This window comes from Oryctolagus cuniculus, chromosome 21 (assembly GCF_964237555.1).
Source record: "Oryctolagus cuniculus chromosome 21, mOryCun1.1, whole genome shotgun sequence".
NCBI lineage: Eukaryota > Metazoa > Chordata > Mammalia > Lagomorpha > Leporidae > Oryctolagus > Oryctolagus cuniculus.
In genome coordinates, this window is record NC_091452.1 from 5608910 (window position 1) to 5634070 (window position 25161).

The window sequence follows — 25161 nt, forward strand, 5'->3', positions numbered from 1 at the left end:
CAGCCCCTGGAGACGAGCAGCCCCCGGCACCCTCACGGACCCTAGGCACCCTCACAGACCCTGGAGACGAGCAGCCCCCGGCACCCTCACAGCCCCTGGAGACGAGCAGCCCCCGGCACCCTCAAGGACCCCGGGCACCCTCACGGACCCTGGAGACGAGCAGCCCCCGGCACCCTCACGGACCCTGGAGACGAGCAGCCCCCGGCACCCTCACGGACCCCGGGCACCCTCACGGACCCTGGAGACGAGCAGCCCCCGGCACCCTCACAGCCCCCCGGGCACCCTCACGGGCCCCGGGCGCCCGCCGCACACCTGCTGATCTCCACGTCGTCGGTGAGCAGGTTCTCCAGCCGGAAAGGCTGGCTCAGGGGGATCTCGCGCTCTCGGATGTCACTCTGCCACACCTGATTGACCATCTCGTCCCGGAACTCCCAGGTGAAGGCGCCCTCGTAGCTCAGGAAGGCGGCGCACAGCAGGCAGTCCCCCAGCAGCTTCACGCGACGATGCATCAGCTCGTCCAGGTCGCTCAGCCACCTGGGCCGGGCGGAGGCCGCCTGAGTGCCGCCTTCCGGCCACGCCCACACCCTGCTGGACCCCACGGCCCACGACCCTGCCTCGGCCACACCTATCCGGCTACCCCACCACACCCCGTAAACACCGGCCAAGGTCGTGTCCACTCCGAAAGCTAAGTGCTCGCTAGAGTGAAACGCCACGGGAATACCAGGTGTGTTCTGCGTGGGCCGCCCGCACTCCTGGTCACACGCAGCGTCCTGACAGAGAACTGGGGCCCCAAGGAGCGCAGACGAGGAAGCAAAAAGAGGAAAATGGTTCTGAACAATGAAGAACCACCACCAGGGCTGGCGCCGTGGCGTGGCGGGTACAGCCGCCGCCTGCGACACTGGCATCCGGTATGGGCGCCAGTCCTAGTCCCAGCTGCCTCACTTCCGATCCAGCTCTCTGCTGCGGCCTGGGAAAGCAGTGGAAGATGGCCCAAGTGCTTGGGCCCTGCACCCGTGTGGGACACCTGGAAGAAGCTCCTGGCTCCTGGCTACGGACTGGCTCAGCTCCAGCCATTGCAGCCATTTGGGGAGTGAACCAGCAGATAAAAGACCTCTCCCCCTCTCCCTCTCTCTCTCTCTCCCCCTCCCCCTCCATCTCTATAAACTCTGCTTTCAAATAAACAAATGCATGCGCACACACACAGAAGTAGCTGAAGCAGCTGACACCTTGCTAACAGGGCAAGGCAGAAGGAAACGTGGTTTAAAACACGCTCTCTCTGGGGAAGGGAGACCACTGGTCCATTTTGCAATTTCCCACCCCGGTGGACCCAGGGACCTCCAAGCTCAGCAAGTGCTGTCAGGGTCCCCAGTGGCCACACGTCTCCCAATGCCTGGTCAAAGACGTGGACCTAAGGCCAGCGGGGACACCGCCCAGGCCAACAGAGGCCTCCCGGGCTTCAGAGACGCTGACAACCTCCTGTTCCCACGAGCAAACACGATTCCAGCACTTTCCACACCACACCCACTCACGCCAATCGGAAACTACGCGGCCAGGTGTCATGTCTGGGAGGACACCAGCCACGGGGCCCTGCGGAGGTGTCTGTGAGTGACAGACGGGGGCTCTTCCCCCACACTCAGGAGCCGAGGACTGAAGGTCACCAGGAAGCAGACACCCCCTCCAAGGCTCCTCTCTGGGTGCTACTGGGTCTTCCTGCCTCCTTATCCCTCAGCAGTCACTCAGTAGACCCGGGGACTGGTGAAGACGGGGTCTGCGAATCGACCATTGGCCGCCTTAACCTGGACAACAGCGAATGAAGGCCTCGTCCCAGGGTCTGCAGATTTTAACACGGAATAAAGAGTGCAGGAGGTGAAAAGTTCCACAGGTGGGGTCAGCCTCAGGAGGATCGCTCGCCTGGGCGGGGGCGGGGCAAGGCAGGGGGAGGAGCCGCCTGCCTGGGCGGGGTGTGGGCAGAGCAGGGGAGGAGCCGCCTGCCTGGGCGGGGACGGGCCAAGGCAGGGGAAGGAGCCGCCTGCCTGGGCGGGGTGTGGGCGGAGCAGGGGAGGAGCTGCCTGCCTGGGCGGGGTGTGGGCGGAGCAGGGGAGGAGCCGCCTGCCTGGGCGGGGTGTGGGTGGAGCAGGGGAGGAGCCGCCTGCCTGGGCGGGGTGTGGGCGGAGGAGGGGAGGAGCCACCTGACTGGGTGGGGGCGGGGCAAGGCAGGGGGAGGAGCCGCCTGCCTGGGCGGGGTGTGGGCGGAGCAGGGGAGGAGCCGCCTGCCTGGGCAGGGTGTGGGCGGAGCAGGGGAGGAACCACCTGCCTGGGCGGGGTGTGGGCGGAGCAGGGGAGGAGCTGCCTGCCTGGGCAGGGTGTGGGCGGAGCAGGGGAGGAACCACCTGCCTGGGCGGGGTGTGGGCGGAGCAGGGGAGGAGCCGCCTGCCTGGGCGGGGTGTGGGCGGAGCAGGGGAGGAGCCACCTGACTGGGTGGGGGCGGGGCAAGGCAGGGGGAGGAGCCGCCTGCCTGGGTGGGGTGTGGGCGGAGCAGGGGAGCAGCCGCCCGCTGGGGTGGGATGGGCAGGGGTAGGAGGGCGGCCCGCCGCCGAGCTGACCTGACGTTCTCGGACCCCAGCCCCGAGATGAGCTTGTCGGCGGCGATCAGCCGCCTCTCCATGATCTCGGCTTCTTCCTGCAGCTTCTGCTTCTCCAGGATGGCGGCCTCGTACTTGGCGCCCAGCGCCTCCAGTTCTCTTTGGATGGCAGCCAGCTCGTTCTGGATCCGCTCGAGCTCCCGTTTGGTGAGGTAGAAGTTCCGCTCCAGCCTGGCCACCTGCCGGAGGGCGCTTCAGTCGCCGCGGTGCCCACCGAGGCCCCTCTCGGGGCACAGGCCCCCCGTCCAGCTCCACGTCCCAGTTCAGACGTCTGCTGGGCTGCCTGTGACTCCACCCAAGAACCCAGCAGCTGGTCCCACTGTGGGTTCTAACTCTCGAGTCATAAAGCAGGACTTCAAAAGGCGGGATCCACCTTATGACCATGTCCTCAGGGACACTGCAGGGTGCTGGGGGAGCCTGGGGCACCACTGAGCACCCCACAATGCCAACGACTGACCCACCACAGAGAACCATGGGGTGGGGCTGGGAAACCCACATCTCTTTAAAGTTTTATGGCCTGATTTTATTTATTTGAAAGGCAGAGAGAGAAAGAGACTGGTCTTCCATCTGCCAGTTCAGCCGCCGAATGCCCACAGCAGCCACGGCTGGGCCAGGCCAAAGCCAGGAGCCCAAAACTGAATCCAGGTGGCAGGGACTCAAGGACCAGGGGTGTGGGTCAGCAGGAAGCCAGGACTGGGCTGCAGGCAGGGCCGTGACCCCCGCCCAAAGGACCCTGGAGACCTCACATGGAGCCGGGTTCTATCGCTGAGAGTGGACTCGCAGGGCGGTGGGGGAGACGTGGCCGTGGCCACACAAGGGGCCGTACCTTCTCTCTCTTGGGCTTGATTTCTCTGAAGACGTCGCAGTAGCCCATGACGGCCTCAACAAACTTCAGCATCCCCAGCCCAGCCTTGCTCACGGCCTCCATCTCCTCGATGGTGGTGTTGAGGGTCCGCAAGAGGCCTGGGGAACAGGGTGGGGTGGGGTGGGGGCCGTCAGCTACCCCCAGGAAAGTGGGGCGGGTTCATCAGTGTGGCCAAACCACACGGAGCACATGGGAGGCCTGTCACGGCCACCTAGGGCGTCCCACGACCCATGACCTCCGAGCATCGCAGGGAGGGGCACGCAGGGCTCAGGCAGCAGCCAGTTGGGATTCGGGGTGGGGGGGGTCTGTCCCCTGCGCTTGCGAAGTGGGCAGGGCTGCAGCCTTCCACAGCCAAAGACGGGGCCAGAGACTACCAGCTGACAGGAAGTGGCAGGAGGTCAGGTCACAGCCGCCCTGGGCATAGCCACACCCAGGTGGGCCCCTAAAGAGGGTCTGCTCTCCCCTCTGCCCTACAGGGGCTGCCATTTCCCTCTGTCCTCCACAGCCCCGCCTCCTCCCCACAGCCCCACCTCCTCTCCACAGCCCTGCCTCCTCCCTTCACAGCCCTGCCTCCTCTCTGCGGCCCCACCTCCTCCCTCCGCCACACGCTCTCACTCTTGATGTTTTTCACTTGGCTCTGGGAGATGGCATCGAAGTCAAGCTCCATGAGTGAGCGCAGGAAGTTGGGGTCGGACATCATGCCCTTGGCCGTCTTCCAGTTGAGCTCCTTGTAGCCCTTCATGATGAGGATGCACTCGCACACGGTCTGCACCTGCTTCGGGGGCTTTGCGAACGACCTGGGGAGGAAAGAGGGAACGGCAGGTGTCACTTCAGCCAGCAGGAGTCCCCCCAGCCAGCAGATGTCACCTTGGCCAGCAGGAGTCACCTCTGGCTAGCAGGAGTCACCCCCGGCCAGCAGGTGTCACACTTGGCCAGCAGGAGTCACCCCTGGCCAGCAGGCATCACCCCAGCCAGCAGGCATCACCCCCATCAGCAGGCGTCACCTCCACCAGCAGGCGTCACCCCCACCAGCAGGCGTCACCCCCATCAGCAAGCGTCACCCCCATCAGCAGGCATCACCCCCATCAGCAGGTGTCACTCCCATCAGCAGGCGTCACCCTGGCCAGTAGGCATCACCCCCATCAGCAGGTGTCACCCCCATCAGCAGGTGTCACCCCCATCAGCAGGCATCACCCCCATCAGCAGGCGTCACCCCGGCCAGTAGGCATCACCCCCATCAGCAGGTGTCACCCCCATCAGCAGGCATCACCCCGGCCAGCAGGCATCACTCTGGCCAGCAGGTGGCCCCAGGAGGGCACCAGGGAGCCTCGATCCCAACAGCAATGTGGGCTCTTGGCCGGGCACTTCCCTGAGGGCAGGTATGGGTCTCACCTAGCAGGCTGAAATCGCGTGGTGGGGTCATCAGATTCAAACCCAGGCTGCCCAGAATCAGCACTGCAGGGTGGAGCCTGAGACCACACTGTGGTTACAACGGGGTGATTCCTCAGCCTCTAAGCAGTGGCTGCTGTGGCCATCAGCACTGTCATAATCTCTGTCATCATGTCTCCCCAGGCACCATGAAGAGTCGGGCTCCAGGGCTTGGGTGCCCTGCTCTGTTCTCACAGCCTGGGAGGCCTGGGAGAATTGGGGTCCCCTGGGCTCTTGTGAGGCTGGGCCACCCCTTCATGGCACTCTTCGGCTTAGCGGAAGCTGGCCAGTCACTGCTTCTCCAACACCCAGACCCCCAAAAGGAAGAGGAGGGGGACAGCTGTGCTGGCACAAAGCCCAGGAGTCCTGAGCCAGCCTTGCAGGCACTGCCTGGCCTTGGTCTCCTGCGGCCGGCGGTGGGCGGAGGTCACGGGCTCCACAAAGCCGTGAGGAAGGCAGAAGCTGGAGGAGGGAGCAGAGCAGAAACGAAAGTGAGGGAGCAGGAGGGAGAAGCGCGGGGGTGAGCACGGCCCCTGCAGGGGTGGGCGCCTGGGCAGAGCCCAGCCTGGTGAGGAGGCGACAGAGGCAGAGAGAGAGGAGGAGCAAGAGACACAGAGAGAGAAATCGAGGCAGACACAGAGCGTGGCAGAGCGAGAGAGGAACGGCTGACCAAGGCCTTTCTGCCCTGGGAAAACCCCCCACCGCCCGCCCAGGACTCTGCCCACGCCCACAGACAGCGCGGGGAGGGCACCACACAGCCCGGGGACAAGCCGGGGCACCGGCCAGGAGGCGGGGCAAGCCCAGTGCCAGCACGGCCCTGAGTCATGAAGGAGACGCTCCTTAGGCCGGCACAGGCTGTCGGGGGAGCTGGCACCGCTGCCGACTGCCTGTGAAGCTTTCCTGGGGGTAGGGAGGGGGCCTCAGCACAGCCCTTCCTTCCCCACCTCCTCGGACGCCACTTCTCGGTGCACGGTGCACCGGGGCCACCTGGGGGAACAGCTCCAGCCCCGACCGCGGGCCGGTCCACTGCCCACCAGCCCCAGGGCCTGCTCAGAGCCGACGGGCAGGAGCCGACACTCAGCCGCTATCCAGCAAAGGAAAGGAAGGGGAGGAGAATCCGAGGCCAGCAGCAGAGGGAGCCCTGCACCCCGGCCGGCAGAGGAGCGCCGGCCTCCGGCGGGCGTGCAGCCGGTGACTGAGATGGCGCTCGGGGACCTCCAAGTCCCAGATCAGAGCTCCCAGGGTCAAGCACCCCCTCCACTCTGGCCCAACTCCCACCTCATGCGCACCCTAGTGTGTGCAGTGATGGCTCAAGCAGTGGGGTCCCCACCACATCCACGTGGGACAGCAGGATGGACAGCTGCCCAGCCCTGCCTACTGAGGGTATTCAGGGAGTAACCTGCCACATAAAAATAAGCAGGGAAAACACACACACATGTACGCATGTCCCCCACGGGCAAACATGCACACACATGCACACATGTACCCCACGGGCAAACACACACACATGCACGCATGTACCCCACGGGCAAACACACACACATGCACACATGTACCCCACTGGCAAACACACAGATGTACACACGTACCCCACGGGCAAACACGCACACATGCACACACATGCGTGCACCCCATGGGCAAACAGGAAAATGCTCTGCCACTCATGGCACAGATAAACACCAAGGACGCAGCCTCCCCTCCCAGCGCCTGGGCCCAGCACCCAGCTCCAGCTCATCCCCAGGATGGGCGCTCGGCCTGCCTGCCCTCCCAGCGCCTGGGCCCAGGCCCCTGCTCCGGCCTGGCAGGCAGCAGGTGGCGGCTCAGGTCCTCGGGCTCCTGTCACCCACATGGGAGACCTGAATTGAGTTCCCAGCCCCTGGCTTTGGCCCAGCCCAGGCATTGTGGCCTTTGGGGAGTGAAGCAGCGGATGAGAGCCCTCTGCTTCCCAAATAAGAGAAAAACAGTAAAGCTGACCTCCCCGCCATACAACAAGCTCCTGGACACGCGTAGGCACACGACAGTGAACCACGACCCAAACACAGACAAAGCACACGACAGTGAACCACGACCCAAACACGCACAAAGCACACGACAGTGAACCACGACCCAAACACGCACAAAGCACACGACAGTGAACCACGACCCAAACACGGACAAAGCACACGACAGTGAACCACGACCCAAACACGGACAAAGCACACGACAGTGAACCACGACCCAAACACGCACAAAGCACACGACAGTGAACCACGACCCAAACACGGACAAAGCACACGACAGTGAACCACGACCCAAACACGGACAAAGCACACGACAGTGAACCACGACCCAAACACGCACAAAGCACACGACAGTGAACCACTACCCAAACACGCACAAAGCACACGACAGTGAACCACTACCCAAACACGGACAAAGCACACGACAGTGAACCACTACCCAAACACGGACAAAGCACACAACAGTGAACCACGACCCAAACACGGACAAAGCACAGAGCAGTTCACAGGAAAGGAGATCCGTGCAATTGCCACAGTGACTTCCAGACATGAGGACCCCCCCCCCACGCGTAGGAGAAATGCAAATCAAAATGAGACCCTTTGTGCTAAGAAAGCAACATCCCAGCACTGCACTGCGCCCCCTGTTGGTGAGGCTATAAAAAGGCAGGCACTCTGGAAGTCCACCCGCCCGGAGGCCAGCTCCGTGTGCACCCCCAGCCTGGGCAGTGCCACCTCCAGAACCGAAGCCGCAGGTGGACCTGCCCAGTGCGTGGTGGACTTCGGTCTGGCTTGGTCTCCGCCAGGCTGTCTGTAAAGCAGGGGCTGCCAGGTTAGCTGGGCGCAGGCAGCCTGGAAGTGGGGGAGGGGGCTTCGCCGCACTCCCCCCTGCAGAGTTCCAGTGTGCACCAGGACTGCAGGTGTTCCGCGTTCTCCAAAGCCTCGGGATCCACGGTCAGGGGCCGGCGCTGTGGCGTAGCCGGTAAAGCTTCCACCTGCAGTGCCAGCATCCCATATGGGCACCGGTTCTAGTCCCGGCTGCTCCTCTTCCCACCCAGCTCTCTGCTGTGGCCTGGGAAAGCAGTGGAGGATGGGCAAGTCCTTGGACCCCTGCACCCGTGTGGGAGACCTGGAAGAAGCTCCTGGATCCTGGCTTTGGCCGGGCTCAAACCCGGCTGTTGGGGTCACCTAGGTAGCGAGCCAGCAGATGGAAGACCTCTTTTTGTAACTCTGACCTTCAAATAAATAAATAAATAAATCTTTAAAAACAAACAAACAAACAAACAGGAATCCAAGGTCAGGTGCCAAGGAGACCCTTGTGTACCCGGGTCCTTGACCAGGGAGAAAAACCCTCGGAGTGGACGCTGGGCACAGTGGCCAAGCCACCACCTGGGAATCCCAGCTCCCGGCGTCAGCCTGGCCCAGCCAGGCATCTGGGGGTGAACAGCCAGATGGGAGGGCTTCCTGCGTCCAGGAATAAGCACAAGAGGAACGTGGAGTCCTCTGACGGATACAGGCTGAATGAACGGCGCAGCGGCCGCCACCGTGCGACTCTTCCCAGCATGCCTTCTCAAGGCCGTCACCCGGGTAACAGCTGACGCTGGCACGGCACTGGCCTTGTGCCCGTGGCTGTGACAGCTCCTCACCCGGGAGCCCTGTGGTCTCCAGAGAGGACCAAAGACCCTGAGACGTGGCACGGTGACGGCATCCTTGGTTCACAGGGAGGATGGGTGCCCCGCCGAGGGCCACTCGGCACCGGGGGGCGGCCCCAGGCTGTGTGTTCCCTGCTCTCACCGCGGCGTCCAACACAGCACCCCGGGGTGAGCCGGGCCAGTCACGACGCCTGCCTAACTTCAGGGGACGCCTCACGCTCCCCGGGATCCCGGGGAAGCCAGGGGTCGATGGGGGGCACAGCCCCTCCCTCCAAAGACACCCCCTCACGGTCCTCCCAGCCGTCTGCTCTCAGTGCCCAAGTCCTACGACCCTGGAAAATGCGCCGCGACTACGCCGCCCACCACCCAGCCTCAGTCTCTCCGCTCAGCCCCGACCGTCACACACCCATCCCCAAGCCCCCACCCCCGAGCGCCACGCTCTGCAGAGCGCAGCACGCGGCCTCCCCAACGTCTCCGGCTGTGCTCCTTCCCGGAGCAGTGAGCAGATTCTGTGTGGGAATTCACCTGCGTTTCACCCACAGGGCCACACGGGCTCCCACGGGGCTCCCACGGGGAACACGGGGAGTGCAGGGAAACCTGAGGGAGCGGGCAGCTGGGAAGGCCGAGCAGCGGCCAGCCACGTGGGGGAGGGGCTGGGTGGGCAACGCAGGGCGTCTCCCTGCTAAGGCACCGTGGAGATCCATGACAGTGCCCCGGGGAGACCAGGCTGTGCAGGGTGCGGGGTGTGGGTCGTGCACTAACCTAACCCTAACCCTAACCCTAACCCCTGCACTGGGGGTGACTCGCCGCCTCCCCTGCCTCCTTCCTGACGGTAGGAGCCCCCTCTGCTTCTGGGACATCACTTCACACAGTGAGCTGCAAGGCACCTGCCCCCTCCCCCCACTCAGCTAGAATGGCTCCCTGGCCTTCGTTACAGGTGTGCAGGACGCTTGGGCGTGGTTTCGGTGCCAAGGGCGGGCTGCCCGGCTCTGTCCCCGGCCCTGTCTCAGTCTGCAGGTGGGGGCAGTTAACAGTTCCTGAGAGGGAGAGCTGAGCCCCCCGCCCACCCGAGGGCCACGATCAGCACGGCCCAGGCGCACCGGGCGTCCGCAGTGGCCGCCGGATCTCGGCCCTGGAGCACCTGGCGGTGGCGGCTACCTGATCTCGGTGACGTCCGACTTGTCCAGCTTCTGCAGCTCCAGCTTGGCGGCCTCCAGGACGGGCATGACTTCGGCCAGCGCCGTCTCGGCCTCGGTCTTCTCCACGGCGATGATCTTGTTCTGCTCCTCCACCTCCATGGCCTTCTCCTCCGCCAGCTGCTTCTTCTCCTCGGCTGCGGGGGGGGGGGGGGGGGGGCGGTCAGGGCAGCCGGCGCGGGAGGACGCGCTCGCCACGGCCCGCGTGTCCTGGGCCCACGGGCAGCCCCGGGAGTCCTGGTGGGACGGCAACCCTCGCAACACCTGGGCGGCTGCTCTGACCCTGGCCTTCCCCGGGGGGCCACGGGGCCCCGGCCGTTCCCTCCCGGGGCGGCCACAGGCTCCGAGAGGGCTCCCGCCCCACAGTGCTGGCTGCAGACTCCCATCTGCCCCTCCTGCTCCCGGCCACACCCCCAGGCGCCTCCCCCCGCCTCTTCCCACCTCAATCCCCTTCTCCCAGGTTCCTCAGGCCCAGCTGGACAGCTGCCCTCTTTGAGGGGGCCCGGCCGCCTCAGGCCCACTCAACCATCCCTCAGCTCAGCTAACTGGCATCATGACCCCAGCGCTCTGCAGCTGCCTCACTAAGGCGGACGCATCTCCCCTGCCTGCTCCTCCACGCCCACGCCACGGGCAAGTGGCAGGCTTGGAGTCCTGGAGCAGGAGCATGGATGCAGAGCGAGGGGCGCGGGCGCCCTCAGGAGGGAGGAAGAGGAACTGCAGGTGTTGCAGGGCAGGGGACGGCAGGGACCTGGGGGCCACGCCGCATACTCACACTGGGCACATGCAGGGAGAGCCACCTGAGCCGGAGATACGTGGGAACCACCCCACCTGCGGAGCGCCCCAGCTCAGCAAGCCAGGTGCCAGGTAGAGACCAGGGTGTCCCCTCCCCACCACGGGCTGGGACCCCACAGCGCAGGCCCGGGAGCAGAACAAAACTCGCAATTCTGGGACTATCACTGTGGCATAGCGGGTAAAGCCCTGCCCGGCAGTGCCGGCATCCCACATGGGTGCCGGTTTGTATCCCGGCTGCTCCACTTCCAATCCAGCTCCCTGCTGATGGCCTGGGAAAAGCAGAGGAAGATGGCCCCGGCACCCCACACAGGAGACTCAGATGAGGCTCCTGGCTCCTGGCTCAGGCCTGGCTGTTGCAGCCATTTAGGGAGAGAACCAGCAGATGGAAGATCTGTCTCTTTCTAACTCTGCCTTTCACAACAATAAAATAAATGCCAAAAAAAAAAAAAAGTCACAGTTCAAGTATGGAGCGTGTGGACTGCGACCGCTCTCCCAGCGTCATCAAGCTGGAGATCGCTAGGTGGGACCACAGCCAGGCAGGGGCCCTCTGCCAGGCCAGCTGCCTCCATTGCACGGAGCAGAGACCGACACGGTCAGGTCAGGAGAAATGAGACCTCATCGGAAGGAGACAAGCTAATGCGCGGAAATGTGGGGCTGAAAGTCAGGGATGGGGTAGCCGGGGCCCAGGGCTGGAATCAGCCCATCCCGGGCAGTGGGTGCTGTCACCTGGCGGCTGCTAGGGTGACAGGGCGGAGGGGCAGGCAGGGCGAGCGGCTGAGAATGGGCGGGAAAGGTTGCCGACAACAGAAATGATAGCAGCGGGAGCCCAGAGGCCCCGAGAGAGGGCTGCGGGCGGTGTCTCCGGCAAGACGTAGGTGGCCAGGCAGCTTCCTGGCAGCAGCGTGGTCCAGGTCCCTGGCTGCTCAGCCAGGAGGGCCCGGCCAAGGGGCCCGAGAAAGGTCCTGGATGTCCCAAGGGACCACCGCCAAGGCCAAGCGCCGGCCCGGCTGGCTCAGCTCACAGGGCTCGGGAGATGGCTGTCCTGCTGGACAAACCCCCAACGCATTCCCCACGCAGAAGTGACGGATGTAGGGGTGAGGCGGGCGAGAGCCGCACAGGCACCTGTCGGCGCACCATGGGCTCAAGCCACCAGCTCGTGTCTGTGCGCAGCGGATGAGACCGCGCGGACGCCAGCTGTGCCAGACCGGCAGTGCAGGGGCCCGGGCGGCTGTGCCCGGCGCCCGTCCCCGCTCACCTATGGCCGTGTTGGTGACGATCTCTTCCAGCAGGGCCTCGCAGGCGGCCGACTTCTCGGCCAGCACGATCTTCTGCTCGGCCAGCTTCTGATTCAGCTCGTCCAGCTGGATGGTGGCCTCCTTGAGCTTGTCCAGGCCGCCCTCCAGTCGCTTGCACTGCGCTGGGGGCAGAGAGAGCCCCGTCACCGTCCAGGGCCAGGCCCTCCGGGGGCCTCGCCGAGGTCCCTCCACCCCGGGCTCACGGGAAACGAATCAACGCTGTGTGTGTAGGCGTCCCCGGTCCCGCCCGGCCCGAGACGTGAAGTCCCCGGGGACTTCAAAGAGTTTGTGGGCTGGTGTCGGTGCCGAACAATCTCGAAATGAGGCCCCTGGCGCTTCTCACCATTGCACCTCCCTGGGGCGCGGCCGCAGCTGGGCCTCGCTCTGAGAGGCGTTTTCCAGGGGCGGGCGTCGGGTGCAGTGAAGATGCCACGGGGGACGCCTGCACCCCTCCCAGAGCGCCAGGGCGCAAGTCCTGGCTCTGCTTCTGCCCCTGCTTCCTGCCAATGCCCCTGGGAGGCAGCAGAGATGCCCAAGTGCTGGGGTCCCCGCCACCCATGCGGGACATGGGGACTGAGTTCCGGGCTCCTGGCCGTGACCAGGCCCAGCCCTGGGTGCTGTGGGCATTTGCTAGGAGATCTCTCTCTCCCCTTTCAAACAAGTAAATTAAAATGCATGTCATTGCAAGACTGAGTGTGCAAGCATGCTCCCCATGTAACAGCCACAGGACAGGCCCTCCTCCTCCGCCTCCACCCCAGGGTCTCAGCGACAGCAGGAGCTGTGCCGCCCCCTCCCAGGGCGCCCAGTCAAGCCCCACCCACTCTGCTTCCCGTCCAGCCTGGGGAGCCCCGTGCCGGCTCCGGTGCTTGGGCCCTGCTCCCCCGGTTGGAGACCTGCGTGGAGCGCTGGGCTCCTGGCTTTGGCCGCCCAGCCCCAGCCGTTGTAGGCATCTGGGGAGTGAGCCAGCAGACGAAGGCGCTCTCTCACATCCCACCCTACCCCCAGCTGTAGATACACATATGTGTGAGTATGCAGAGCGAGGCCTTCCAAGTAGCTGAACTCTAGAAACCGGTGAAGGCCAGCACCTGAATCCCGGCCCCGCCCTGGAAGCACGACGCCGCCGGCCGCCCCGCCCCCATCTCTCACCCCGGCCCCGCCCCGGAAGCACGACTGCGCCGGCCGCCCCGCCCCCGTCTCTCACCCCAGCCCCGCCCCTCACCCCGGCCCCGCCCCAAGCACTACGCCCCCCCCCCCCGCCGGCCGCCCCGCCCCCATCTCACCCCGGCCCCGCCCCTCACCCCGGCCCCGCCCCGGAAGCACGACGCCGCCGGCCGCCCCGCCCCCGTCTCTCACCCCAGCCCCGCCCCTCACCCCGGCCCCGCCCCTCACCCCGGCCCCGCCCCGGAAGCCCCTCACCTATGTTGCACTGCGTCTTCTCGTCCAGCAGCTTAGCGTACGAGTGGATGAAGTCCAGGTAATTCTTGGGGGTCACGTAGTTGCTGCGCCTCAGCTTCTGCAGGAATTGTTTGCTGAATTCGTCCACAGATTCGTGGACCAACACAACGTGCTCCACCAGGTCGTCTATGTTCCCTATCGGGATCATGGGATTGTCCCCTACGGGGAAGGAGCGAGAGAAGGCGCCTCCTGAGGACAGGACGCGCGTGCTCCCCGACGCGAGGAGCAGAATCTCCACCTGACCCCACGACGCCGCTCCGGGCCCGAAAGACAGGACTCAGCCGCTGCCACCACGGCCGGCGGGGCCACCAACCCCGACGGCCGCCGGTGATGAGAGGGCACGGCGTGCTGCATCCAGCCCCGGAAAGAAACGAGGCACTGACGCGCTCCAAGTGCGGCCGAAAGCCAGAATCGGAAGGGGAAGCGAGGCGGGAGTCCGTTTCTACGCCACCCACAGGACCAGCAGACTCGGGCGGCCGGGAGGGCGGGCGCCAGGGCCAGTGTCGGTTTGGGAAGACGAAAACTGATTAGAGACAGACAGTGGTGACACTGGCCACGTGCGCACTCAGAACCGGTTCAAAGGAGCGCTTTTATACGCGTTCGATCGCAATAAAAATGATGTGTTAAATTTCCTTTATCTGAAAGGCAGGGAGAGAGAGCGTCCACCTGCTGGTTCAGTCTCCAGACGCCTCTGAAGGCCAGGGCCGAGCCAGGCCAAAGCCAGGACGCAGGAGCTCCCACTGGGCCCCCACATGCGTGGCAGGGGCTCATCAGCAGAGAGCTGGAACTGTAAAGGGAGCCGATCGAAACCAGCACTGCGGCGCAGGACGCAGGTGTCCCGGGCAGCAGCTTCGCTGCCGAGCCGAACGCCCGTCTCCAGAAAGCATCGTTGTTGTTTTTAACGTGACCCAAAGGAAGGGAGAGGGCGGCTACGAACCCCGCGTGGCTCGGATCTGCCGAACCAGGAGCCAGGTTCTCCTCCCAGCTGCAGGAGGACCCAGCGAGGCAGGAGGGGCCGGGGGCTCACTCGGGCTGGCTAGAGAGTTGTGGGAGGCACCAGGTGCCTCACGTCTCAGAGATCCGTCCAGGTTCCGGGATCCGGCCGTGGGTTCCACAAGGGCCACGGCTGCCTCACGAACCCCCACGCTCTGGGGTGCACTCCTCCAGCCCAGACTACCAGGGCAGGGAACCTGCAGTTCAGTGGCAGGCACACACACGTTCCGGGCGGCGTTTGCTGACGACCGAAAGCAAATCCAGGTACCAACACATGGGAGTGGCCAACACACCAATGAAAACCGGGGTGTGGCTGTATCGGGGGCGGCAGACTCTGGCCCAGAGGACAAATTTGGCCCACAAGGCGGTGTTGCGAATAAAGCTTTATTGGGAGGCAGACGTGGCCATCCACTTACACACTGACACTGCTGTCACAACACAGTGGCAACAGGGTGGACGATACCTGGCAACCCTTGGCTATACCACCAGCAGGGAGTCGCTCCACCCAGCCCTTGAGCCTGACCTGACCTTGACCTTGACCCTAACTCTACAAGTGCATTAGGATTCAAGTTATGACGTTGGCTTGTGGGAAAATGGAATTAAAAAGTTTAGGGGCTGGCACTTTGGCATAGTGGGTAAAGCTGCCACCTGCAGTGCCAGCATCCCATATAGGGGCTAGTTTGAGTCCCGGCTGCTCCATTTCCGATCCAGCTCTCTGCTATGGCCTGGGAAAGCAGTACAAGATGGCCCAAGTCCTTGGGCCCCTGAACCTGTGTGGGAGACCTGGAAAAAGCTCCTGGCTTCGGATTGGCCCAGCTCCAGCCGTGTGGCCATTTGGGGAGTGAACCAGCAGATGGAAGACCTTTCTCTCTGTCTCTCCCTCTCTAACTCTGCCTCTCACATAAATAATTAAAAAAAAAAAAAACAGATGAGGCCTTTGGTGTCTCCACCTTACAAGGAAACCCAGTGCAGCTGTCCTTGGGCATCCTTGGGGCCAGGGTCAGCAACTCTGTCCGAGGAGAGCCCGACAGGGACAGCACAGCCTCTGTTGCAGTCACTCAACTCTGCAAGTGCAGCCACAGCCACTGTGTGAACCAACGAGTGAGCCTCGTTACCAATAAAACTTTATTTAGCAAGGCAGGCAGCGCCTGCTGCCACTGACACCTAACCCATCCGTAGCCTGGATCGTCCTCCGGAGTCTTCTGACATCACTCGGGACGAACACACAGCCCAGGAACTGCCTTTGTGCTCGCGGGGGCCAGGCTGAGAATCCCTGGCCCAGGCGAGGAGAGCGGCTCGGGAAGGGCGGGCCTGGGCGCTCCCATCCCGCTTCAAGTCTCAGCTCTGCTTCTCTCCCAGCCCCTGCAAACCGTGTGCTGGGAAGCAGCCGTGCCAGCTCAGGTGCCTGGGTCCCTGCCGCCCGTTCTGGCGTCCTGGCTCCGGGCTATTGCAGGCGTCTGGAGAGTCAACTACTGGATGGGAGATACCTCTTCTCCCTGTTTCTTTCACGCACATTGAAAACATAAGTGGGGCTGGCGCTGTGGCGCAGCGGGTTAACGCCCTGACCTGAAGCACTGGCATCCCATATGGCCGCCAGCCTGAGACCTGGCTGCTCCACTTCCTATCCAGCTCTCTGCTGTGGCCTGGGAAAGCAGTACAAGATGGCCCACGTCCTTGGGCCCCTGCACCCGTGTGGGAGACCCAGAAGAAACTCCTGGTTCCTGGCTTCAGATTGGTGCAGCTCCGGCCATTGCAGCCAACTGGGGAGTGAACTAAGATGGAAGACTCTCTCTCCATCTTGCTCTCCCTCTCCTCTCTCTGTGTAACTCTTTCAAGTAAAATAAATAAATATTAAAAAAAAATAAGTAAAACTTTAATGAACAATTGCCTCGCTAATTAAAGCCCGCAGCACAGTCCCCACCCGTGACTCACCTAAAAACGACTTGGCCACGGCATGCAGGGCCTGGGAGGGCCAGGGCATGAACCAGTCGATGCCGGTGTTATTCACCAGACCTGGAAGACAGAGAGGGAGGGACGAGATGGCGCTGCGCACCCACAGAGGCTCAAGGACCCCGCCGTGGTCTCCAGCAGCCGCCGCTGGGGAGGAGCTGGCCCGGGCTGAGCCACTCAGCCTGGACGATGCTGACATCTGGGGCCAGGCTGTACCCTGCAGGGTGTGGGACAGCATCTTCTGCCCCCCACAGACACACCCCAGGTGCCACCCCTGTGCTGAGCTGTGACAACCAAAACAGCTCCAGGCCACAGTCCCCTGGGGGCAAAACCCACGCCCCCTTTCCAACAGCAGGAGCCACGCTTTCCACGGGGCTGGTGGAATTTTCTAGGGAGGGGGGAACCCGCAGAAAGCGCCCCCTCCCTGCCGTGGACCTTCCCCCTGGGGGCGGGGGCGCATGCTGCCGTGGGCTCGGAGGGAGGCAGAGCGGGGCCAGAGCCCCCCAGGGCGGGCACCCTGCTGCTTCAGAGGGCGGGGCTGGCGGGCTCCATGCCAGGGTACCTGGGAAGTTCCGGCACCGCGTCCTCAGGGTGTCCCCCACGGGCGACATGCCCAGGACGATGTGCAGGTTGTTGGCGCTCTTGTTCACGAAGTACTGCCACAGGGACTCCTTGGCCGGGCCCAAGCCCAGCCTCGCCGCCTCCTGTCCGATCTGACCGAGGATCGACTCCTTCTCCTCCTCCTGGAACAGTGCAGGAACCATCCCTGGGGACACAGACGCGGGCTGGAGTCGGGGGCTGGCACGCAGGGTGGGGCGGCCGGGAAAAGGCAGCAGGTGCCGTGGTGCGCAGGAGGGTATGGGTCCCGACGCTGAGGCCCAAGGCCCAGTCACCCGCCCCGGGCAGAGTCCTCCGAGCCTCAGTCTTCCTGGCCGTAGAATGGGGAGGCAAATGCCTCCTGCCTGCCTGGAGGGGCCACCGTGAGGCTGGACAGCGACTGCGTCTGGGAGCAGGTGCTCCGCTGCAGGCGGCTGCCCCACCCGCCCTGCACAGCCCAGGAGGCGCCTGGCCCGGTCCCAGGCGCTCTGCCGTCACCGCCTGGGCAGCACTGTGCTAGCAGCGTCTAGGGGCGGCAGTCAGGATACCCCGAGCTGCGCCGCCCACAGTAGCTCACGTTTTCTCTCCCGCCCCAGAAGCCTGCAGTGAGACAGGATCTCTCTCTGAAGGCCCTGGGGGAGGAGCCTCCTTTCTTTTCGGCTCTGGCAGGTGCTTGGAGAGGGAGCTGCCACTCTGGCCTCGTCCCCGTGTCTGCCCCCCCCCCCCCGCAAGGACGGCTGTCCCAGGTGTAGGATGCACCCTGCATCCAGTGTGCCCACCTCTGCAGAGACCCCTACTCGTCCTAAAGCCCCACCCACATCAGGACCCGCATGTGTCTCTGTGAGGGGCCAGCGTCCCACCCTCCACGGCAGCCCTGAGCCCCAGGTCCTCAGCTGTGGAACGAGAGCCGGGGCACCTTCCCCTGCAGCTGCAATGCCCAGTGAGCACTGGGGAGGGTGCCCGGCGGGGGGGCAGGGACGCCCGGCTGTCCCCGTGACGGCTGTCCTGACGGGGGGTGGGCTACCGGGGTCTCATTTGCACAAGTGAAGATGATCAAACCCACTGCAGGGGCCGCAACCAGGGAGAAACGGGATGCGGGGGTGCGGGGCCCCGGACAGGGTCTGCAGGGGTCACGCTGGGAGCTGGGACCGGCCTTGGCCTTGACCTTGACCTTGGTCATACCCGACGTCAGCATGTTGTTGATGAGCTCCAGGAAGCCCTCCTCAGCCACGTGGGCATCCGTGAACAGAAAGATCATCGTCTTGTTCTCGACGCCAAGTTTGACGTAGAGGTTCTTCAGATCTTCCCGGAAGTTGTTCTCCGAGTAGCCTCGGCTCAGCAGGATCTCGAATACCTGCAGGCACAGGGGGCGGAGTCACAGAGGTCGCCGGTTCAAGTCCCAGCTCCTCCACTTCTGATGCAGCTCCCTGCTCAGCACACCCCGGGAGACGGCGGGTGACGGCTGGGTCCCTGCCGCCCAGGTGGGAGACTTGGACTGAATTCTGGTCTCCTGGTCTTGGCCTGGCCCCGCCCCGTCTGTCATGGGTGTTGGAAGAGTGAACCAACAGATAGAAGATCTATGTCTTCCTCTCTCTCTCTCTCAGTCTCTCTCTCTTTTTCTATTACTCTGCCTTTCAAATAAATATTTTTTCAAAAGAAAAAAGGAATGGAAAGAGCAGTGTCCGTGGTGAGAACAAGGTCCTCGGAGTCACAAAGAGGGAGGGCGGCAGGACCTGGGGAGCGGGAGGGAAGCGGCGCTGGGCCCAGCCACCACAGGTGTGTGTGTGTGTGTGTGTGTGTGCAGCCCCGAGTGTGCAGCGCCCAGCAGGAGGCTCGCAGTGACGGCCCCCTCGGGGGAGGGGCGCAAGGCGCTTCGGTGAACTTGTAATTCTTAGAAAACCCGTGCACGCAGACAAGGACGCACACGCGGCAGGCGGACTCGCCTCGTAGCCGGCCGTGAAGGCGGCCAGCCTGGACAGGGACTGCTTCCCGGAGCCCCCGACCCCCACCAGCAGGGCGTGGCCGCGGTCCATGCGGATGATGCGGTGCACGCGGGTCAGGTGCTCCAGGGCGTCGTCGAACAGGACCAGGTTCATCTTGGTGTTGCTCTCGTTGTACTCCTCCAGGATTTCCTGAGTTAACACGGGGGGGTGGGGGTGGGGCGTTCGGCTCAGCAGCGAGGACAGCACCGAGGGGCCTGCGGCCCCCATCACAGTGCCGGGTCCCCCCATCACAGTGCCGGGCCCCAGTGCCAGCTCTGCTCCCGGGTCCAGCTTCCCGCTGACGTGCACCCTGGGTGGCGGCCGCCAAGGCTCAAGCACCTGGGTCCCTGCCGCCCATGTGGGAGACCCGGATGGAGTCCCCTGACTCGACTTTGTCTTGGCCCAGCCCTGGATGGCGCAGGCACTCAGCAGGGAGCCAGCGGATGGGGGAGTCCCTCCGTCTCTCTCCCCCTCTCAAGATGAAGGAAAACAAGGCCCCCGGGCCCTGCGCCCAGGATTCTAGGAAGGAGGAGAGGTCTTCTCTCCTGAGCATCCATCGGGGTTCACAGTCAAGGTTGCCATCTGCTGGTCTCTTCCTGGCCAGCAGGGGGCCCCACAGGTGACAGGGACTTAACCAGCAGGAACTGCGGAGGAGCCCGGCCCGGGGTCCCCACGTCTGGCTCTGGGTCAGAACCCCGCAGCAGCCCTTGGGGCTGGACCAGGCGACTCTCGGTGGGGGCTGTCCCCACTGAACGAATCCCCACGGCAGCCCCGGGCAGCACTGGGCGAGTGGAGCCCGCGTGCGCAGCCCCCACACCCAGCCTCAGGGGTGTGACCCGTGGGCCCCCGCGCACACCTGGAACAGGGCCTTGGCCGCCTCGTAGTCCTGGATGTCCTCGTACACACGCGTCTCCTCCTCCTGCAGAGCCGTCCGGAAGTCCCCGAACAGGACCGGGTCCCTCATCACCGCCTCGGCGTCCTCGCTGAAGTGCTCCATGACCAAGCTGCCGATGTGCTCCTGCACCTTGCACCCGGGACCCCGGGACGACCCCATGAGGACCCTCGCTCGGGGCCGTGACTGCCAGGTGAGCTCGGGACTCCTGCGCCACCTCCCCCACCCCCCCCGCCTGCCATCCCTGGAGCCCTACATGCACAAAGCAGCGGGGCTGCCCCGGCGCCAGGCCAGCACTGACCAGCTTCTTGTCCATCTCGTTGATGAGCCGGTCGTGGAACACCCGCAGACACTCGTTCCTCCAGACACGCACCATCTGGGCCACCGTCTGGAACCTGCGCCGGGAGAGGCGTCGTCCGCCACCGCCACCGTCACCATCACCGGGCCAGCAGTCGGCCCTGGCGCTGCCGCTCTCCCCCCGCCCCGGTCTCACACTGACACAACCTGGCAGCCAACGGGTGAAACACAGAGAGCGTGAGGGCAGCACCCACGGCCACCCACCCACGGGGCAGCCGGGAGCCTCCTCCCACAGCACCAGCGACGTGGAATGGGCTCCCGACCCCACACGCCCCAGCCAGTGAGCCGCTGGCATTTAGTCAGCACCCGCTCCATCCGGCCCCATTCCGGAACCTTTCCTGGTTTCTACCCAAGAGGCGTCACTGCCCCCAAAACACCTGCAGCTGCCTCCCCCTGGGGGTCACTCGGGACGCTGCGAGGGTGCCCAGAGCAGTCTGGGAGCACAGAGAGCGGCCGGACGAGGCACGCACCACGAGCTAGGCTCTTGCACACCCCTGTGGGAAGGCATCGGTCTTGCTTCCTGGAGAAGACTCCCAGACCCGGCCATGAGTCCCTTCTGTCCCCGGCGCGTCCCTCGCCTGAAGACACTCACGACAGAAGCAGCCGCAACCGGCAACGAACACCCAGCCTCAGAACCGGCGATGTGGGCCCACCCCGGGGCGCTGACACCTGTCCGCCTGGCCAGCCGGTGTCTCCTCTTGGCTCAACAGCTTACAGAGCACCAGGCCTTAAATCAAGGGGTTCTCTCCTTTCTCCACCGAGCACAAGCGAAGGCATCGGGTGATGCATCCAGCACCGCCCTGAGTCGTGGGACTGACTCCACGAGCCACGGAACACTCACCGCTCCGGGTGCGTGAGCACGAGGCCGTTGAAGACCCGAGAGAGGTCGCGAAGGTTGAAGATGTAGTGGAACTTGGACGGCGTGGGAGGCAGGTCCTGAACAATGTTTTTGTAAAGGGTCAGCGTGCAGGTGGTCAGCTCGCCACTCACAGCCACGATGCTCTCGTGGAAGGTCTGTGGAACCAAGACACCCCCCACCCCCAGCCAGCATCAGCAGCTCAGCCACACGGCGGAACACGTGACCACAACGAGGGGGGGACCCCTGACGCTCGCTGCAGTGCGGACCCCCCCCCCCCGCCCAGGGAGGGAAGCCAGCCCCACGGGAGCAGAAGGCAGATGGGTGGCTGCCCCGGAACCGGCTTCCTCTGCAGGGAACCAGGCAGTGGTGACGGCGGCACAGCACCATAGGTGCAGCCAACGCCTCCCAGGTGTGGACTAAAAACGCCCAAATGATGAACTTCACGTTATGTGGATTTTACCAAAACTTTTAGAAACTTATTTGAGAGGCAGAGCGACAGAGAGAAATGCAGAGATCTTCCATCCGCTGGTTCACTCCCCAAAGGCCCACAGCAGCCAGGGCTGGGCCATGCTGGAGCCAGGAGCTCCCTCAGGGTCTCCCGCGTGGGTGGCAGGGGTCTCAGTGCCGCCTCCCAGCGTGCGCACGGGCAGGGAGCCGGGCGTAGAACCAGAACTCAGACCGAAGTTTCGGATCCAGTGCAGGGTTCAGGTGTCCCAGCGCTGTGTGCTGTGCCATACACAGTCCCTCCACACACTAGAGGTTTAACAACAACAGAGCCCAGAGAAGCCGACCATGGGATCTGGTCTTCTCGCCCTGGATTCTCACGCTCACCGACGCGGCAGCGCGCAGTGAAACCAGAAACCTAAGCCCGCTCTCGGTCCGAGGTTACTAACCTGGAGCAGACCCCACAGCGCTGGATTCGGAGCCTTCAGCTAGGTCACAAAAACCCAGGTGCTCACGAGGCTGGCGCTGTGGTGCAGCGAGTGGAACCGCCCCCTACAGCCCCGGCTGCTCCATTTCCAATCCAGCTCCCTGCTGTGGCCTGGGAAAGCAGTGGAAGATGGCCCAAGTTCTTGGGCCCCTGCACCTGTGTGGGAGACCTGGAAGAAGCTCCTGGCTTCGGCCTGGCCCAGCCCCTGGTGCTGTGGCCACTAAAGGAATGAACCAGAGGATGAAAGATCTCGCTCTCTCCCTCTCTCTAACTCTTTCAAACAAAATATTCAAAGAAAAAAGAAAGAAAAGAGAGGAGAGAACCCAGGCTCTCATAGCTCCCACTGACCACCCCTGGCCAGGCACGGCTTTGCCTTACTGCCCTGTCCCCTGGCCTTTGAGGCCAGGGCCAGGATGAGAAGGTCATTGTTCAAATGAATGGGTTCCATTTGAGGGGACAAACAAACCCTACCAACTGTAGCAGGAGCCAGTACCTGGTGAGCACGTGCTGGACAACATGCCACACGCGTGTGTGTGCCACATGTGTGACCTGCACTTTGCTTTCATCCTGCCAAAACCCGTGTGCAGTGGCGCCATCATCACCTCCCAGCTCAGGTGAGCACGGGAGCCACAGACAAGGGTCTCAGCTGAGAAGCAGAACGGGGGCTGCCGAGCCCAGGCCCTCAGACCCACTGCCCAGACTCCACACAGGACGCCTGCCCAGGCCCATGTCCGACGCCCACGGCCCAGGGTCCCTCCTTCCATTGCAGTAAGTTACAGTTGTATTGTATGACTGCGTCGGTAGAAAGGTGAGTGTTTTTCCTTCTGATTTGGGGAGAAATTTAAAAGCAAATGTTGCAGCCGGCGCTGTGGCATAGCGGGTAAAGCCTCTGCCTGCAGCGCCGGCATCTCATATGGGCGCCAGTTCGAGTCCTGGCTGCTCCACTTCCGATCCAGCTCTCTGCTGTGAGAGGCCAGAGCCACGCCATGACAGGCTTCTCACAAGACAAAAAAAACAGACTAGGCCCAGGATGCGCCTGGTGTGAGAAAATGAAACCTGACACCGGGCAGTCCTTGGTCTGGTCCGCAGGACCAGGTGGAGGCAACCAATAAGGTGGGCCTTCCTTGGTCCTGCAGGGCCAGGGGAAGGAAGGAATGCGGACGTAATACTTGTTTGCCTGGGAACTATAAAAACCCTGAGGACACAGAGAAGGGGGTCTTGGTCTCCCAGCACTACACTGAACAGGAGGTCAGGCCCCAGCATGCTGGACCTACAAATAAAGTCCCTTTGTTCTTTGCATTACGGTGAGTCTCACTGGTTCTTTCTATCTGGGCAATCCAGAACACAACGCTGCTATGGCCTGGGAAAGCAGTAGAAGGTGGCCCAGGTCCTTGGGCCCGTGCACCAACATGGGAGGCCTGGAAGAAGCTCCTGGCTTTGGATCGGCACAGCTCTGGCCATTGCAGCCATTTGGGGAGTGAACCAGCAGATGGAGGACCTCTCTGTCTCCCTCTGTGCCTCTCTATACCTCTGCCTTTCAAATAAAATAAATAAATCTTTAAAAATAATAAAATTAAAATACATCTTCATGGGCCTGGCCGCACAGGTGAGGCAGCCCCCGGTGGCCTCCGGACCCCCACCCCCACCCCACCCCTACCCCCACCCTGCCGGCTCCCCCAGCTGTGACTGCTCACCGAGGTGTGGCCTCCCGACTCCCCCCCCCCCCGCCGGCTGCCTCAGCTGTGACTGCTCACGAGGTGTGGCCTCTGGACACCCCCCCCCGCCAGCTCCCCCAGCTGTGACTGCTCACGAGGTGTGGCCTCCAGACCCCCCCCCCCGCTGGCTCCCCACGATGACTGCTCACCGAGCTGTGTCCGGACACCCCCGCCGGCTCCCCGAGCCGTGACTGCTCACCGAGGTGTGGCCTCCGGACCCCCCCCCCCCGCCGGCTGCCCCCCGTGACTGCTCACCAAGGTGTGTCTGGACCCCCACCCCCACCCCACCGGCTGCCCCCGTGACTGCTCACCGAGCTGTGGCCTCCAGACCCCCCGCCGGCTGCCCCCCGTGACTGCTCACCGAGCTGTGTCCGGACCCCCCGCCGGCTGCCCCCCGTGACTGCTCACCGAGGTGTGGCCTCGCAGGATGGAGCAGTAGATCAAATGCAAAGACTCCTCCGAAGGGAAGAGGACGTTGAAGACGCTGAAGAGGGACAGGAACCTCGGGTCCACCTCGTTGCGGCCGCCTCCCGCCTTGCCCATGGCAGCCACGAAGCCCAGGTCGCGGAGGGTTTTGCAGGTCAGCTCCTTGCCCCGGTCGTACAGGTAGCCTTTCTCCAGCAGCAGCTTGAGCAGGGCGATCGGCTGCTGGGTGCCGTATTCATCCACCTTGGTTTTGTTGTGGAAGAAAAGAGAGCATCGGATCACCAAGCAGGACTCCGAGCGGCCCTACTTGAGCCCCGGCGGCAGCTCAGCCCCCCCCCCCCACACCCTGGTTTGGTCTTGGGGGCCTCTCGAAGCTTGCACTCGCACATTCACTCATGGGTGTGCTCCCCTCTCGCGCTCCCTCCAAGCTCCCTGAGGGGAGGCACAGGAGGCGCTCAGTAAAGATACTCAACTGGATGGCTGGGTGGGTGGGTGGGTGAGTGGGTGGGTGGATGGGTAGGTGGGTGGGTGGATAGATGGATGGATGGGTGAGTGGGTGGGTGGGTGGATGGATGGGTGAGTGGGTGGGTGGGTGGGTGGGTGGGTGGATGGATTCATGGGTAGGTGGGTGGGTGGGTGGATGGATTCATGGGTAGGTGGGTGGGTGGGTGGATGGATGGATGGATGGATGGGTAGGCGGGTGGGTGGGTGGATTCATGGGTAGGCGGGTGGGTGGGTGGATGGATGGGTAGGCGGGTGGGTGGGTGGGTGGATGGATGGGTAGGCGGGTGGGTGGGTGGATGGATGGGTAGGCGGGTGGGTGGGTGGATGGATGGGTAGGCGGGTGGGTGGGTGGGTGGATGGATAGGCGGGTGGGTGGGTAGGTGGATGGATGGGTACGTGGGTGGGTAGGTGGATGGATGGATGGATGGATGGGTGGGTGGATGGATGGATGGATGGATGGGTAGGTGGGTAGGTGGGTGGGTGGATGGATGGATGGGTGGGTGGGTGGATGGATGGATGGGTGGGTGGGTGGATGGGTGGGTGGGTGGGTGGGTGGGTGGATGGATGGGTGGGTGGATGGGTAGGTGGGTGGGTGGATAGATGGATGGATGGGTGAGTGGGTGGGTGGGTGGA

General features: G+C 63.8%; 1 protein-coding gene across 2 annotated transcripts in view; it reads right to left on the reverse strand.

Moving 5' to 3' along the window:
• DNAH10 (dynein axonemal heavy chain 10) overlaps positions 1-25161 on the reverse strand; it is a 130539-nt gene that overhangs the window by 15709 nt on the left and 89669 nt on the right. Inside the window, exons 47-61 of one of the 2 annotated variants that reach the window (XM_070066094.1) lie at positions 24007-24267; positions 20935-21107; positions 20038-20131; positions 19701-19862; positions 18806-18994; positions 18045-18216; positions 16828-17031; positions 16248-16328; positions 13284-13481; positions 11828-11989; positions 9743-9917; positions 4123-4304; positions 3469-3605; positions 2604-2821; positions 313-534 (exon numbers count right to left, since the gene is read on the reverse strand). In XM_070066094.1, the coding sequence (XP_069922195.1) occupies positions 313-534; positions 2604-2821; positions 3469-3605; positions 4123-4304; positions 9743-9917; positions 11828-11989; positions 13284-13481; positions 16248-16328; positions 16828-17031; positions 18045-18216; positions 18806-18994; positions 19701-19862; positions 20038-20131; positions 20935-21107; positions 24007-24267 (2630 nt within the window). Of the gene's footprint in view, positions 1-312; positions 535-2603; positions 2822-3468; positions 3606-4122; positions 4305-9742; positions 9918-11827; positions 11990-13283; positions 13482-16247; positions 16329-16827; positions 17032-18044; positions 18217-18805; positions 18995-19700; positions 19869-20037; positions 20132-20934; positions 21108-24006; positions 24268-25161 lie in introns of both variants that reach the window. The other variant, XM_070066093.1, reaches the window with a different exon arrangement.